The sequence below is a fragment of the Corvus cornix genome, chromosome 3 (assembly GCF_000738735.6).
Source record: "Corvus cornix cornix isolate S_Up_H32 chromosome 3, ASM73873v5, whole genome shotgun sequence".
Lineage (NCBI taxonomy): Eukaryota > Metazoa > Chordata > Aves > Passeriformes > Corvidae > Corvus > Corvus cornix.
Window position 1 is genome coordinate 915,560 of NC_047056.1, and position 17,112 is coordinate 932,671.

The 17,112-nt window shown below is 56.8% G+C and overlaps 3 protein-coding genes across 14 annotated transcripts in view; 2 read left to right on the plus strand and 1 right to left on the minus strand.

The window, feature by feature from the left end:
- The window catches only part of CFAP61 (cilia and flagella associated protein 61), a 95,994-nt gene extending 83,017 nt beyond the window's left edge, over positions 1-12,977 (plus strand). Inside the window, exons 27-29 of one of the 8 annotated variants that reach the window (XR_005604254.1) lie at positions 6,931-7,033; positions 10,587-12,173; positions 12,531-12,977. Coding sequence is in view for 2 of the 8 variants with exons in the window: in XM_039569659.1 (XP_039425593.1) it covers positions 6,931-7,013 (83 nt within the window). In the remaining 6 variants the exon portion in view is untranslated. Of the gene's footprint in view, positions 1-6,930; positions 7,034-10,586 lie in introns of all 8 variants that reach the window. The other 7 variants (XR_005604256.1, XR_005604255.1, XR_005604257.1 and 4 more) reach the window with 7 other exon arrangements.
- Positions 1,134-3,319, plus strand: INSM1 (INSM transcriptional repressor 1). The gene is given in 3 exon segments (XM_039569663.1): positions 1,134-1,197; positions 1,200-1,976; positions 1,979-3,319. Coding segments are annotated over 3 exon segments (1,440 nt in total). The 3' UTR covers positions 2,578-3,319.
- The window catches only part of RALGAPA2 (Ral GTPase activating protein catalytic subunit alpha 2), a 93,435-nt gene continuing 86,595 nt past the window's right edge, over positions 10,273-17,112 (minus strand). For 2 of the 5 annotated variants that reach the window (XM_039569652.1, XM_039569649.1), the window contains 2 exons: positions 14,790-14,828; positions 11,874-11,959 (listed from right to left, as the gene is read on the minus strand). In XM_039569652.1, the coding sequence (XP_039425586.1) occupies positions 14,799-14,828 (30 nt within the window). In that variant the 3' untranslated portion in view covers positions 11,874-11,959; positions 14,790-14,798. Of the gene's footprint in view, positions 11,960-14,789; positions 14,829-17,112 lie in introns of all 5 variants that reach the window. The other 3 variants (XM_039569650.1, XM_039569648.1, XM_039569651.1) reach the window with 2 other exon arrangements.

Genomic DNA, 17,112 nt, shown 5'->3' on the forward strand with positions numbered 1-17,112 from the left:
CACGCCTGTCCCACCGGGCGGGCGGGGCGGCCCCTCGACCCCCCCGCCGCCCGGCCCGGCCCGCCGGGGGGTGTCCGGGGGAGCGGCGGCCCCCGGCGCCCCCCCGCTCGCCGCCCTTTGTGCCGAGGGTCGCGCAGCTTTATGCTAATGACGCGCACAAAGGCGCGCGCGGGGGGGCCCCGCTCGCTCGCGTGCCGCCCGCGTGCCCCGCGCCCCCCACAAAGGGCCCTGCGGGGGGCGGGGGGGGCGCTGCCCGCACGCGCCCCCGGCCCCGCGCGGCGCCCCCCGGTCCCGCCACCTGCGGGGCAGCTCGAGCCCCCCGCGCGCAGCCCCGCGCCGCCGCGGACAAAGGGCTGCGGGAGCGGGGCCGCGGCCCGGGGCTCTCCCCGCGGCGGCTGCACCTGCCGCATCCTCGGGGGCTTCGGGCGTGTTTGCTTAGACACCGACCGCGGCGTGCGGGGACCCTCTGCCCGCTCCCCGCCGCGCAGCGTTTCTGGCTGAAACCGAGCGCCACCGTCGCCGTCCCTGCCTGTGCCGGGAATCGGGCCGAGCCCCTTAGGGTTAGAGTTAGCGTAACATGTTCGGTTACCACCGGGCCGGGGCTGCGGCTCCGCCTGCCCCGACCCCGGAGCAGCGCGGAGTTGTTCGTTCGTAGGGTTGCCGGGCTCGGCCGGGTCCCGATGACCACCCGTTCGTTATTCCTCCCGCTCGGACAGACCCGTCGTTGGGCACCTGCTGCCGCCGACGGGCAGCACCCCCGGCGGACAGCCCTGCTCCCCTCTGTGCCGCCGCCGCTGCCACAAGCGCCGCTTTCGCCGCCTCCTGCGCCGAGCTCCCCTTTCCCCGCACCCCGGTGCCGGCCGCCCCCGCCAACAGTCCGCCCGCCGAGAGCGGACGGCGCTCCGTGCCGAGCTTCCCGGCAGCGCAGCCTTGGCTGGCGGGCGGCCCGGGAGCACCGCCCGCTCCCGGCCCCGCTCCCGGCGCGGGGGGCGGCACACAAAGGCCGCGCGTGCCGGGCGGGCGGCGCGGGGCGGGCGGGGGCGGGGCCGGGCGTGTGCCGGTCCGGGCTCAGGTGCGGCCGCGCCGCCGCCGCCGCCGCTGATTGGCCCGTCCCGCCGCCGCCGGCCCGAACAATGGCCCCGGCCCGCTTAAAGGCGGCGGCGGCCGCGCCGCGGGCAGAGCGAGGAGCCTCCGCCGCGGCCGCCGCCGGCCCGGAGCCGGCGCGAAGATGCCCCGGGGCTTCCTGGTGAAGCGCAGCCGGCGGCCCACCCCTGTGTCCTACCGGGCACGCTGCTGCCGCGAGGCCGCCGCCGGCCCGCCGCTCCCCGCCGGCGCCGCCCCGCCGCCCGCCTGCCCCGCCGCGCCGCCGCCCCCGCCGCGGGACTCGCCGCCGCCGGTGCCGTTCGGGACGCCCGATGCCGCCGTGCAGGCGCTGTACAGCCCCACGCGGCCCGTCAGCAGGGACAAGTACCTGGAGCGCGGCTTCAGCCTGGGCTCGCCCGTTTCGGCCGAGTCCTTCCCCACGCCGGCCGTGCCCAGCACCATGGACCCGATCCTCTTCGCCCCGGCTGACCTCAAGCTCTGGGCCGCTGCTGGCCACGCCGAGCCTCCCGCCGCCCACCCCGGCCCCGGTGGAGCCCCTGCGCCGCCCGCCCCGGCAGCGCCGCCCGCCTCGGGCCGCCCGCTCCCCGCCAAGCGCCTGCCGGGCGCGTCCGAACCCGGGCGGCAGAAAGCCCCGTCAGGCAAGAAGACGAAGGCTATCCGCAAGCTGACCTTCGAGGACGAAGTGACCACCTCGCCCGTGCTGGGGCTGCGCATCAAGGAGGGCCCGGTGGAGGCGCCGGCCAAGGCACGGGGCGGCTGCGCCCGTCCTCTGGGCGAGTTCATCTGCCAGCTCTGCAAGGAGGAGTACGGGGACCCCTTCGCGCTGGCGCAGCACCGCTGCTCCCGCATCGTCCGGGTGGAGTACCGCTGCCCGAGTGCGACAAGGTCTTCTCCTGCCCCGCCAACCTCGCCTCCCACCGCCGCTGGCACAAACCGCGCCCGCCCGCCGCCAAAGGCGGCCCCGAGGCGGGCCGGGCACCGGCCGCGGCCCCGGCCCCGGCCCCGGCCCCGGCGGAGGAAACGCCGAAGGAGGCGAGCGGCGGCAGCGGCAGCGAGCGGGACACACCGAGCCCCGGCGGAGCCTCGGAGGCGGGCTCCGAGGAGGGGCTCTTCGAGTGTCCCCGCTGCGCCAAGCGGTTCCGCCGGCAAGCCTACCTGCGCAAGCACCTGCTGGGGCACGCCACACCGGCACCCACCCCAGCCCCGGCTCCCGCACCGGCCCCGGAGCCCAGCGCCGAGGAGCTGCCCGCCGCCGAGTGCCGCCTCTGCCCGGTCTGCGGGGAGACCTTCCCCAGCAAGAGCAGCCAGGAGCGGCACCTGCGCCTCCTGCACGCCGCCCAGGTCTTCCCCTGCAAGTACTGCCCGGCCACCTTCTACAGCTCTCCCGGCCTCACCCGGCACATCAACAAGTGCCACCCCTCGGAGAACCGGCAGGTCATCCTGCTCCAGGTGCCGCTGCGCCCCGCCTGCTGAGCCGCCCGTGCCTTCCCCGCCGCCCCGCGCCGCTCCCCCGGGGCCGCCACACGATTAGCTTTAATACGGCTTGTGACCTGCTGGAATCTGGCTTTATACTTACCTTCCCGGGGTCTCTCTCTTCTTTTTTTTTCCTTTTTTTTTTTTTTTTTAATTTTTTTAAAAATTTTGTTTCTTCGCTCCGGTTTTTATCGATGTGAACAGATCAAACCGCTCCAGAGAAACGAGTGTTTCCTTTAGTGTAGCCACAAATGCCTTGACTCTGCTGTTGATGGTCTCCAGAAAATGCTGTAGAAACTGCCTTAACTGTGACATGCCAACTTTCTGTTTCTGTTCGTTTTGCCCTTACTAAGGTAGCTCATGAGTTGTCTATCTGTATATGTTGGTTTGAGTAATTATGTTATTTATTCGTTATTTATTTATATTAATTATGAAGATTGATATTATTTGATTGCAGAAATTCTAATGCGCTTTTTTGTCTCCCTGCCTGCCATTTCACTGTGCGTTTTAGAAGATCTTTTTTTCTAAAGGGGTCTGCTGAAAAGGTTTTAACTTTTATACCTAGAATAACACATGATCTTAACCATTTTATCCCGTGCAACCAACAGCTCTTACTTTTAGATGCAATCTCTTTTTCTACACACATTATTTTCTTAACTGTTAGCTATTTATAGAGTGCTTCGATAGAACTGTTTCAACTGTATAATTATTTACTATTCAAATAAAATATTTTCAAATTCAAGCGTGCCCCCACCCCTCCTGCTTCTCCCTGCCGGGCTGGCCCTGCGGGCTCAGGGGGACTGGCATCCGGCTCCACACTGCAGCTGGCAGGGTGCCTCCATAGGCACCAGCCTGCTCTGCGCTGTTTGATGAGATTAATTAAAAAGGAATTAAAGGGAGGAGAAGAGCAGGGTGCGGCGTGGCTGGTCTGGGGGAAGGTTGCCCCCTGAGCAAAGGGGACCCCTGGCCGTGGGCTGGAGCCCCAGCCCTGCCCCTGCTGCGGCCGTCGCCAGGCACAGCCTGCCCTGGGCTCTGCTGCTGGGGAGAGCTGCCAGGGACCTTCCCTGGAAGGTGTTGCAGGGAAAACTCGAGGAGAGGCAGCACCTGTAAGCAGAGAACTTGTAGAAACCCGTGCATAGGAGGGCTGTGGTGTTTGCTGGGCGGCTGTCGCATGTGCTCAGCGCTGAGGTGTGGGGTTCAGGGCTCAGCAGAGCAGCGGCATCCTGCTTTGACCGTGGGCTGTGGAGCCTGGCACAAGGAAGGCCAGGCATTTGTCTGCTTCCTGGCAGGGCGGGAGCCCATTCCTGCCTCGTCCTTGCGCCCCGCAGCGGGATTTCTGCAGCATCCTTCAATAACTGTATATATAGATACATACATATATTTGCAGATGGATCTATCTCCATCTGCGGGGCCTTGTGTTTGTATATGGGAATCTCAGGTGTTTGGTCAGAATTGCTGTAAAATCTGTGTAAGTGGGGAAGGTGCGTGCTGGGTTTGTGAAACCCCTCTCACAGACAGGTGTTGCATGCACCTGTACGATCTCCCCCTTTGCCAGCAGCAGCAGGTACGGAGCCAACTCCACGGCATGCAAATCTGCTTGGCAGCCCCAAGAGCAAATCCCTGCTCCCAAACTGGTGTATGAAGGGCCAGGGGGCTGCAAGGGCTTGGTGTGGGTGTAGGGGCTGCTCCGTCTTGGGGTAGCAATGCCTTTGAGGCTTTGGCTCCCTGGTGGAGGTTTCCAGCCTCTTCCTGCCATCTTCTCTCACCTAAAGGCTCCTAACCATAACCCTGATTCACTGTGGGAAGGGCAGGAGGTGGTGGAGCTTCCTGGAGGTAAGTTTCCCTGGAATTGGCTGAGTATTTTTTGATAAAGCAAAAGTTGTAGAGAAAGAACATCTTTCTAGAGAAAGATTTGTTTGGGGTTTTTTTGTTTTTTTTTTTTCTTTTTCAGTCAGGCTGAACAGTACCAATGTATGGGTACGCTCCTTCTGTCTTGATTCCTAGGAAACCAACTTGGTTATGCCAGGGCTGACTTCAGGCCTAGGCAAAGCTGTGGTTTTAGCTGTAAATCAATACACTGGAAAAGAGCATAGCCCGAGAGACCCAGGCAGCAAAGCCTGCCTGGCAAGAGCTGTGGTTTTGCTTTTCCTGGCTTCCCTGGCCTTGGAAAGCCCCAGATCCCGGGCTGTCACAGACGGTGTCGCAGCTGTCTGTGGAGTGGGCTCTTTGGTCCCCAAGGGGACTTTGCCAACATACGTGGCCGTCCTCTCGGGCCACTGGACACCATTTCCAGAGTGATGCTGGCGCATCCTCTGGAGAAGCCTAAAGGCTCCATCCACTCTGTCACAGCAGTGTCCCTGCTCAAATCCATGCTCCAAGCCTGTGGCACCAACGGGCCACAAAACAACAGCTTCATACTGCTGTCCATTCCCTAATAGTCGAGTAAATCCATGTCTGCTCTTGTAAGAATCAGTTAGAGTTTGTTGGGGCCAGAATTCCCCAGGTTTTTAGAACTGTCTGGGTAACCATTGGCACCATCTTATTGTATCTCCCGCTGAGCAGAAAGGGTGATTAGTGGAGACTCCTGTGTTGGGGAGGAGTAAGGAGAGGTGACAGTGGAGTACATTGGAAATGGCTCTGTTCACAAACATTCTGTAAAAGGGGCGCAGTTTGCTTTTGGCATCGCTGGGCTGCAGCAGCCTGGGCAGAGCTGCTGGGCTTTGTGTCTGCAGCCTTTCTCCCCTTGCCTGCACCACTGGGTCCTTGTGAGTGAGGGTGAGCCCCAACTGCCCGAGGGGTTTTACAGGGAGCCATTGGCATCACTGTTTTGCGTCTCTTGCCACCTGGCAGTGCAGGGCATTGCACCGCCGTGACAGGTCACAAAGCCTGCCGCTCACACCAGCCTCCTTTGGACAGTAATTTGGGGAGGGATCTGTCCCTGCCCCTCACCAGTTCCTCCCTTGCGCCGTCCCACTGCTCAGGCCCCCAGCACTGGGTCTGTGCTGGGCTCTGCCTCCTGCTCTGCGTCTGTGAAGTCCCAAGCCCACGTGTAGCTCGGTGGCTATCCCAGGGGCCGAGCAGCGCGGCTGAACCTGGAGCGCTCTCAGTAGCAGCCCCTGGGAATGCAGGTGTTGCTTGGTAGGTGCCATGTCCTGGCCACCCAGCAGCACGGGCCGGCCAGTGCTGCGCAAACAAAGCCTCCTGCTGTCAGCTAACAAATCAGCTGCTGGTGGCTCTCGGTGCATCCAGCAGGAACAGGTTTGGTCACCACGGAAAACACTGATCCTGCCCCAAACGTGACGCAGTGCAGGCAGCTGGCGCAGAGGTTGCTCACACTTTGTGCACGCGGGCAGAGCGGTTTGCCTGCTGTGCCGGAGCCTTCCTCCTCTCCGGGCACACCGAGAGCTGAACGTGTGGTCTGGGACAGAGCGTGACCACAGGGAAGGGAGCTGGGGAGATTGGATAGATGAACCTGCAGGGTTCTGAGAAACGTAGCATGGACACCATCCCTGTCCCATGGGCTCAGAGCTGGTGGGGAGCTGGGGCGAGGTGCTCCTGCCCACAGGGGAAGACTCTCTGGAGGCTGCTTGTCCCCAGGGTAGGTTTTGGGCAGTTTCGGTACCAACACCATGGTCCCTCGCAGCCATCAGTGCAGTAGGGCATCTGTCACCTGCCCTGCTGGATGGGCTTACTGCAAAATGCAGCTGGTTACAGCTCAAGGTTTTGGGAGGGCCTGCCCAGCACCTTCCAGTCTGTTTCTGGGGTGGGCAGTTGGGAGGTATCCATGGGATTGGGGCAAGCCTGGAAACAGACCTCTTCCTCACACAAACCTGTTTAAAAAGAGGCATCGCTGTTGATGAGCTGGTAAGTGGCTCCGGGAGTCACAGGTCTTTCTGTGGGACAGGCCGTGCCTGCAGGGTGCCACGGGGTGCTTTGGTGTGCTGGTGTCAACACACCCCCTGCCCCACTGCTCGAAGGTCAGGAGTGCTGGGTTGTGGTGAGTGTGTTGGGCTGGGTGGGACAGCAGTTCCCTGAAGCACCCGGGCAGCTCCCCTTGGTGAAGGATCTGGGTGTGCAGGTGCATCCTGCACGTGGCATTCAAACACCTCAAATCCTTCCATGCAGGTGAGAAGCCTCATCAGGGCTTTAAATGGTTTAAATAAAATGTAGTTTACAGTCCACATAACAAAGGTCTGCCTCTGGCAGCCTTTGATGCATTAATCATTGAGATGGGACATGGCAAGCATGGGCTGTCCTGTGGTAGCGGCTCCAGGCTTGGTTCTTACCTGTGCCACTGGATCCGAGTGCTGGGCTGCCCCCAGCACTGCTCTGACCGTGCTGTTTTCTCCGCAGCAGGCAGGCAGGGACCGAAGTTGGGCAGAGCCGGGCACAGCGGCAGCAGCGGGAGCCCCACACTGGCACAGGGACCGTCCTAGGACTGCATCCCCCCGACATGGTAATTGGGACATTATTTTCAGCAGCCAGGTCCAGTTAAGCCACCTGTTCCTCTTAGGGAAGAATCACTCTTTTTAAGCTCTAATAAAGCCCCCTCGCAGCTCTGAAGGCGAGGGCATGCACAGCCCAGCCTGTTCCTGCCTGGCTCTTGTGCTGTGCCACTCTGCTGAGGCTTGCCAGCCTTTCTTAGGGAATGGGGAGGGTGAGTGACAGGGAGGATTCAACCAGAGCAAAGGCTCTGCCTGGGCTGCACTGGGCACTGTGCTGGGGGAGAGAAGCAGCATGGCTTGGCTGCAGGTTAGAACAGGTTCTGCTTTCTCAGGGCGTGGGACCACGGTGTTTTCATAGGCTCATTTTACAGTTTTTTAGAGGGAAATTGCCTGTAGTGCAAGACCAGTTCAATGATAAATGTGAGGAAAATGCTGTACGATTGGGGGTGTCTGAGCAGGGAGGTTTTGGTTTAGTTACACACACACAGAAGAAATCAGAATTTATTACATACGATAAATTATATTTTGCATTTGCCTCATCCCTGGCAGTGTCCAAGGCCAGGTTGGACGGGGCTTGGAGCAACCTGGGATAGTGGAAGGTGTCCCTGCCCATGGCAGGGGACTGGAATGAGATGAGCTTTATTGCTCCCTTTCAACCCAAACTATTCTAGGATTCTGTGATAAAAATAAATATAAAAAATATTTACAGCAGTATATTCTATATAGATGATTTATATAAGTAGACTTCAGAATATGTAGATAGTGTATAATATATTACATGTATTACATCAGTGCATATTATATTATACAATGTATACTAAAATATATATATATTGCCAATGAGACGATGCATATTAAATACATTATCTACAGTACATAATACCATACATGCATTATACCTAATTACTGATACATTACAAATGTTGATGTAATGAAACACTTGTCTGACAGGAGGTTTTGTCAGCTCTACAGCTGGGATTTGTGTGCTGTGGAGGACAGAGTGTAGGTGCACATATGTGTGCACACCTGGCATAGCCACTATACATACATATTGTACAGGGTCTAAAATACTGTTATTGGATGTATATGGTGCACTGAATATTCCATGATGCATGTTATATATGTGCAAAACATTACATGTTTATTATATAATGTTATACAGAATGCATACATTTCTGACACGATTTACATCATTTTCTTATATACATTTTAAATAAAAGTATACTTCATATAGATGCACACAGTAGTACAGTTTGTAAAGTAATGCTATAGTTTATGTCACGATATGTACATATAGCTAAAATATATACTAGAGATGTGTGCATATGTAGATATACACGTATAATGTAAAGGTAATATGTTGTATTTATGTAACCTATAACCCATTTTTGGATAAAATTATTATCTTTATATTCAATATTTAGTATTCAAAACCAGGTATTAATAAGATAAAAAATATAGTGTGTATATGATATAATACATTGTACAATATATAATGCATATGACATTATATACCTTGTATTATACATAGATTATATATCACAGATTGCATATATTATCCTTAATGTAATTATGGATACACATTGTATCTGTGTGAATTTAATACCTGTAATATATATTCTAGCTAATATAAACATATAGACATGCATAATATCAAATGCTAGATATATAATTCGAAATACTGTAGCATATAATATATAGAACATGAGATACCTAATGTATTCTGTTTAGTTATAGAGAGCATATTAATAGGTATAGGAATAAGGTAATACCTATACAAATGCTTGTAAAAAATGTTTCTAAAGCTGAAGGAAGGTATAATTAGAAGGGATACTGGGAGGAAATTCTTGGCTGGAAGGGTAGTGAGGCCCTGGCACAGGTTGCCCAGAGAAGCTGTGGCTGGCCTATCCCTAGAGGTGTTCCAGGGCAGGTTGGACTGGGCTTGGAGCAACCTGGGATAGTGGAATGCGTCCCTGCCCTTGGCAAGCGTGGAATGAGATGATCTTTAAGTTCCTTTCCAACACAATCCATTCTGGGACTCCATGGTAAGTATAACCTAGTCTGTATATTATTTAATTTAGTAAATGATTCTTAATGCCGTTTGTGTGCCTGCTGCCACAGCTGGAGGGGCAGGGGTGCCTTGGGCGCGTGTTCCTGTCCCAGGCTGGCTTCACCAGCACCACTGCAGCCCCGTGGCCGGGGCTGTGTCCTGCCTGGCGGGGCCTCGCTGCCCCCTGCCCCCATGGGTGCCAGTACCAAGCTGTGCTGGGCACCGAGCTGTGCGGGAGCCGCGTGCCCTTGGCGCTCTGGCCAGAGCCTGCCCAGCGCCCGCCTGCTGCCGGGAGAGCGGGGACACATGGCTGTGCCAGCCCTGGTGAGGGGCACTGCCTGGCTCAGAGCGCTGCCAGCGCAGTCCCTGAGCAGTGACCCCTGGTCTGCAGAGCAGCTGGCCCCCCTGCTCTCCAAATCCACACCAGGGTGGTGGTGGTGCTGCTGGGCCTGGGGAAGGGATCCTCCCTGGAAAGGTAGTTGGAAGCTGGGTTCCCAACACTCATTAGTGTGTGCAGTTACTTCTGCAAAGGGAGCTTTGTCTGGAGCCATCTGGATTAACTCTATTTCTGGCTAGAGCACCTGAAAGCAATTTAGGAGCAGCCTTTGCTGTGGCTCTTCCGCAGAGGAAGGGAGATTTCCAGGTGTCTTTTCAGACGTCATCATGGCTGAGTGCAGCCCCCTGCATTTGCTTAAGGAATGTCTCTCGAGTAGAAAATCGCCATTAGAAACCTCTTGTTTTTAATGCCGATGCGGGTGGTTGGGCCATGAGGCATCGCAGGGAAGCAGGTTATGGACAGTGGCTTCTGGGGGCCGCAAGGGTCCGTCACTGTGCTTGGTGCCTTGGGCAGGGCCCGGCTGGCAGGAGGTGCCACCCTGCAAGGGCCCGCGGGGCGCGACTGTGGGTGCCCCGTGTCAGTCACAGCGTGAACTCCTCAAGAGCGCTCCAGTCTGGGAACGCCGCTGCCAGCTGCGCACCCGGCAGCCGTTCCTGCAGCTGCGGCCCCAGCAGAGAGGGACAGAACCTGCGTCCAGCAGAGGGACTGTCCCTGCCCCCTGTGAGCCAGCCTGCACACCCAGGCAGCCGCAGCAGCCAGGCCCAGGCAGCACCACCGGCATCACCAGAGTTTCAGCCCCGGCGCCTCCCGCCCGCTGCCGTACACACCACACAGGTACCACTTTTTATTGCTCTGGGCAGAAATTTTATTGTGAGCAGGGATTTATTAACTTGGTGAGGGGTAACAGAGTGGCTTTGTCATCCAGTTCAGGGTGCAAAACCACAGCGGAGTTTATACAAATTACTAGTTTTTGACATCAGGAAAACATTATTTTCATCATTGTTTTAATTCTTCCCTGAATTAGAGATACATATTGCTCTAAGGAGAAAGGGCTCCTTACTCAGAAGGATGCCTTTGAAATTGTTTCAGACCAGCTATTGGATAAGTAGCTAGTGGACAGGCAAGGCTGTCTGGCCCTGAAAGTGAAATAAATTAAAATACATGTTTTATATTCTAGGTTCCTTCACTGACAGAAAATCAATAGAAAGCAAAACCCAACTGTGAGGCAGAAAATCAAACCAGCTGTCCAAGCCCTCAGCAACGGAAGCTCCTCAGCAGCTGCACCAGGTGAGTTCCTGTCGGGCACCAGGGCTGAGGTGCTGCCCCTCAGGCACAGAGCACGCAGCAGAACCCAAGGGCTACCTCGGCATCACTGGTCATGGCGGGAACGTGCCCCACAGTGGCCCCTGGCCAGGTGCTGGCACTCAGGCGGACAGACAGCCGTAACACCAAGTGTAAGTGCAAAAACAAGTGGGGGCCCAACGGGGCATTTCCCAAAAAACACAATCCCTTCGCTTAAAGCAACTCCCATTCCACTGGGAGGTGTGCGTTGAGTGCCAGGAGCAACCAAGCAGCAGCAGGACAGGGCTCTGTGGCTGCTAGATCTCAGATTTCTGTTGCTTTAAAATACTAGGGATTTAACTATAAAAATTTTCACCCCATTAACCTACAACATGTGTAGACCGAAACACATCAGCTACTGCCAACACGAGCTCTGCTCACTACAGCAGGTGCCGGGAGGACACCCTGACTCCTCACAAGCCTTTAGCTGTGTTGTCCTCTGCCTAGAGACGTCACAGCCTGCTGGGACAAGGTGAGGGGTTGCCCAGTTCTTTACACTGTGCTGGGAAGGGGTCATGGCAAAAGCATGGCTTTTTCTCTTCTAAGAGGATTTGCTTATTTTTGTTTCTCTAGGGAGCAGTTCCAGTGCACAGCCATGGCACACACCACGGAACGGCCACGGCGCTCCCGGAGCGGGACAGCACCAACTGGAGAGCTCCTCCCTCATCCACATGTGCTCCAGCAGGGAACATCTGCTACCTGGCTAGTCATGGGAAAACCTCTATTTAGAAAAAAATTCCCTTATGCACAGGTAAGTGCTGCCTGGAACGACTACAGCAATACTCTAAGGGTACGTTAAATAACTGGTTTCAGTGCTGGTTCACAACCTCTGGCTGTGGCACCTGCAGCCAGGGGCTTGGGGCCCGCGCTCACTTGGTGCCAGTGCAGTGGTGATGGTGACACAGGTGACACCCAGTCCCCAGCTGTATCTGTCCAGACTGGGGAAAGGCCGGTACACAGAGCAAACCCTTTGCCTGGCCCCTTCAAGACATGTTCACCCAGAACTGCCTGTTCTGATCTGTGCTCAGGTGCCCTGGCCGCAGCTCTGTGCTCCAGGGCCTCAGCTGGACGCCTTGCTGAGGGCACTGGTGGAGCGGCGGAGCTTCCCCGAGACCCTGCTCCTGGAGGCACGTGGCAGCGAGGGCGGCTCTGCCAGCTCGACGCCGATGGTGACAGTGAGGTCAACACTTGCACTTGTGGTGAGGCAGCCTGGAAAACAGAACAGGCAGGGAAAACCCAGGTCAGGACAGAAGAGCCTGTGTACCTCGGAATAAGTGCGTGGCACAGCACTGCCCCTCCCTTCGCCTCTTCCCAGCTTCTCTTGGGATTCCCAGCATGAGGACTGGCACACAACTCTCCCTGGAAGGTGCCTTAACCTCTGGAAAAATCCTAAAGAATCACAATTTCTTCCACTACATAACAGGTACCCTTGTTTTACTGGTGGCTTATGGCCACCACTGGGGAAGGGTCTCGGGGGGCTGTGGGTATGCAGGGTTATGCTTTGTTGTTTAGTGGGGTCACCTGTTGGTTATTCCCTAGAGGCCAGGCCTGCCCAGGCTGGCTGAAGGGGAACAGGTGAGCACATGGTCATTAAATGAGACACTAATGACCAAAATGCGGTGCAGCTGCTGCAAGGGACCCACCCTACCCTGCTGAGGGCTGGACCTGTCCCAAGGCATTTCCCGGGGGAACACTGTTTCATCAGCTCCCGCAGGAAACAGTATTTTTAAACCATGTTGCAATTCTCTCCCGAAGTGTAAACACAAGTTTTTTATTACAGGTAGGAGGGAGGAACAGCCTCGCAGCCAGGCAGGGAGAGCACAAGGACATTCTGAGCCCACTCCAAAGGTGGGCACTGGTGGCACCCCCTCTCAACTCCTAAGGGATGGTTGTGTTTTGCAACACAGACCTACTTCCAGTGCAACAAATGACTCCATTCTCAGCTGTGTCTGGACAGGCCGTGGCTATTTAATCCTCCCTTCACCCTTCCTAGCCCAGGTAAATCTCAAGCGTGCACAAAATGCCCCAAAGCACAGCCAGGGCCTTGGCTGAGGCTGATGTCCCTCGAGCATAGGTGAGTAGGGCACTGTCCTTGCAGGACGGGTGGGGACATGGCCATGGGTCAGTGTGGAAGCAGGATCAGCCCTCGGTGGCTGAGGACAAAGACTCACCCTGGCTCTCTGCTACACTTCCAAGGTGAGGTATAACCTGTCTTTTTGCTTGAGCAGCTCTGTTTGAGTGACTGAAAGCAGCACAGCCCCAAGTGTGAGTCCCCGCCGCCTGCCTGCAGCCCTGCGTTTGCATCTCAAAGACAGCCCATACTGTACCAGATTGGTTCTTTGAGACAACCGACTGAGGGGAAATAGCACATTTTAAAAAGGTGGAAAGTGTGACTTAGCCTGTAAAGGCATTTTCTGTGAAAAATACAGAGCTGTCAATTTTGGATTAAAAACAAAACCTGTGGTGCTACTGGCTGGGGACAAAAGTGTGGGGGAGGGAAGGGCTGTGAGGGAGGTGTTGCATTTGACATTCCTGCAGTGAGGCAGAATGGCAGATGGTCAAAATAATACCATTTTCTCCAAGAGAACAAGCTGAACCAAATTAGAAATAAAAAATAATTACCATACATGGATTGTGGGAGTTGTTATCGCACGTGGGAGTTATCATCACATGTGGGAGCCATTTCAGCATAACCGCACGTGGATTGCGGGAGTTATCATCGCACGCGGGAGGCATGACCGTACGCGGATCGCGGGTGCGATTGACGAACGCGGATCGCGGGAGCTAGTGCCGTATGCGGATAGCGGGAGGCATGACCGTACGTGGATCGCGGGTGCTAGTGCCGTACGCGGATAGCGGGAGGCATGACCGTATGCGGATCGCGGGTGCGATTGCCGCGCGCGGATCGCGGGAGGCGTGACCGTACGCGGATCGCGGGTGGCGTGACCGTACGCGGATCGCGGGAGGCGTGACCGTACGCGGATCGCGGGAGGCGTGACCGTACGCGGATCGCGGGTGGCGTGACCGTGCGCGGATCGCGGGGAGCTAGTGCCGTACGCGGCTCGCGGGAGGCATGACCGTACGCGGATCGCGGGAGCCATGACCGTACGCGGATCGCGGGAGCCCTGACCGTACGCGGATCGCGGGAGCCCTGACCGTACGCGGATCGCGGGAGCTAGTGCCGTACACGGCTCGCGGGAGGCATGACCGTACGCGGATCGCGGGAGCTAGTGCCGTACGCGGATCGCGGGAGGCATGACCGTGCGCGGATCGCGGGAGGCATGACCGTACGCGGCTCGCGGGTGCTAGTGCCGTACGCGGATCGCGGGTGGCATGACCGTACGCGGATCGCGGGAGCTAGTGCCGTACGCGGATCGCGGGAGGCATGACCCGTGCGCGGATCGCGGGAGGCATGACCGTACGCGGATCGCGGGAGCTAGTGCCGTACGCGGATCGCGGGTGGCATGACCGTACGCGGATCGCGGGTGGCATGACCGTACGCGGATCGCGGGAGCTAGTGCCGTACGCGGATCACGGGTGGCATGACCGTACGCGGATCGCGGGAGCTAGTGCCGTACGCGGATCACGGGTGGCATGACCGTACGCGGATCGCGGGAGCTTAGTGCCGTACGCGGATCGCTGGAGCTTAGTGCCGTACGCGGATCGCGGGTGGCATGGCCGTACGCGGCTCGCGGGAGGTCCCGCACCCGGGCAGCGTGACTGGACACGGATTGCGGGCATTATTATCGGACGTGGGAGGCACTACCGCATGCGGATCGTGGGCGGCATTGCTGTACATGGATCATGGGAGTCAGAACTGTGTGGCATTTGTGGGAGGCAAGCGCTGAGTGCATGAGGCAGGACTGCACACAGAGCACGCGGGGCACAGGAGGCAGAGCCAAGGAGGTGTGAGGCACACATGGGGCACAAGAGGTGGAGCTGAACACGGAGCAGAGGCAGCAAGGGAGGAGGAGGGGAAGGAGAGCTGTTAGTGATGAGGCACAGCAGCAGAGGAGCCTGCGGGAGGCATTGCTCTTACCTGCGGCCATTACTGTACCGAGAGCATTAACACGCTAATCTAAAGGGAGAGAACAAAACCGTGTCAGTGCAGGACCAGAACTCTGTGACTGCTGCGCTCGCACCAACCCGACACAGCACGCCCCGCTAAAGGCCGGACGGGGAGCTCCCCTCGGCCCTCAGGGACCTGCAGAAATACTGACCCACACGCTTCCTCCTTCAGCCTGAGGACTGAAAGAAACAAGAGAAGGAATGTTGGCAAAAATTGGAATGAATAATTACTGTCCTTCAGCTTTTGCCAAACCTGCTGAAGTGGGATGGTGGCAGCTGCTTCACGCCTCAGCTCCACCTCCAGCACCATTCGTGGTCACACCATTTCAAACTGAGTAAAATTTGAAGCTTCACGGAGACCTCTGTGACACCACAGCCAGGTTAAGCCCCCAGGAAGTGAGCAGCATAGCAATCCCAGTGCTACATACATTTCCCAGATGGGGAAGTCCTTGAGTGCACAAAACCTGTCCACGAGCAGTCACACACCTACACTCAGACAAGACACACACACACTAGAAGGCCTCTCACAGGTGAGGCTGCTGAGAGAGCATTAAGCTTTTAAAACTTTTTTTTCTTGCAGGAGGGATTAAAAACAGTTAAGAATATAGATAAAAGCACTTGAAAAGCAGGGTTACCTTGCAGGAAGCTAGAGAGAGATGGTGTATTGCATCTCAAATCCAGTCCACAGAACAAACCTGGTTCCTTCCCCAGGGCAGGTTCTCTAGGAATGGCCTTTTACCCACTGCTCATGAAGCAGCTGAACACCCCTGAAAGCAAGGGTGGGTAAGACCATGACCTGTAAGGATCCTGATGATTGGTACTTGAGAAGACCCATGAAGTTTTCACATAGGCTGTAACCTGTTCCAGCCCCCTATTAACCTTTCAGCCAGGATAGGTCTGTGGAAATCTTTGTTTTCCTTCCTAGTAAATGCAAAGGTAATAAAATTCCAGAGAGAATCATTGTAGTAAATGTGCACAGCATTCCTTCTGTGTCTGTCCCAAAGACAGGCTCAAAGTACACTGTAAGCAGCATCCTGAGCCTGCGTGGAAGAGCCCATGGACAACTGAAGCTGGGTTAATCAAAGCCATACACATCCTGCAGTGCCCTGAAAAGCTGTAAGTGACACAGTAAGAGAATCTGACACTGGAAGTTAACCAGGGGCAGAACTGACCCTGTAACAGCACCCATAGCTCCCAGCTCAGGTGGGAGTGCCTGGCACCACTGCAGGCCTCCACGGTTTCAGGGACTTGGAAATAAGCCTAAAATGTACACATTGAAGTTTAATTACTCACAAGTTGGAGCAGCTGCTGATTAGTTCTGCAAGGCTCAGCCTCAGCCAGGGGGACCCCGCCAAGTGCTGGGGGTTATGTTGGTGTGACAGGCAGGGAAGCCTGAGCCCTCAGCACACGGCCACAGGGCTGGCTCTGCCCCGGTTCTGCTCCGCCTCTGCTCCAGGTCTCTGCTGGCGCCTCAGTGCAGAGGGAAAATGGGAAGGGGCCACATTGCCTGGAGCCTTCTCTGAGCTGACAGCTCGAGCAGCTGGAGCTGTCACCTGGCAGAAGAGACGGCCCCATCAAACTCCTATTTTCGCCCATCCCAGTGCTGACTGCTGGGATGAGCCCTCCCTCGCCACCTCCTCTCCCGGTAGCCAAGGGAGCGCCCTCTGAGCCAATCAATTACATGGAAAAGGCACGAGGCCAGGCTGAGACCCCTGATGTGGCTCTCGCCCCCTCACTGTTGGCGATCCCAAGAGAACACCAGGATTGAGGGGGAAGCAGTCCCAGCACCTGCCCAGCCTTGGGGGACAAGTTTGGACTGTCCACCCTCAGTGGTGGCACAAGGGATGGCCCCAGCACACTGAGCAGGCAGCCACTTCCTTAGGGCTCTGTAAGGCTCTGGACCCTCCAGAGCCAGGCCTGGGCTCCTGGGCATACACCTGCATCAGCCTGTTCAGCCACAGGAGCTGGAGGGGGGACAGAGCTGCTGCCCCCAACGCTTGGTGGTAACCATGACCCTGCCCTGCTTAATGCCAGACCATTCCTGACCCTCACAGGGACACTCAGGCAAGGAAACTATGGACAGAGCACTGATAACCAAGAGCACACGGGCAAGGAGCAGCTCCCAAGTCCGCTGGTGCCACTGCAGGAGCTCCCCAAGGGCAGCCCAGCTGGGACAGGCTCCAGTCTGCTGAGGATGAGGAACTACCTGGATTAAGCAGGGGAAGCCAGACAGGTCCCTGTGCCTCATCCTGAATAGTCCTCACAGGGAACAGGGAAGAAGAGAAAGCCCTGGA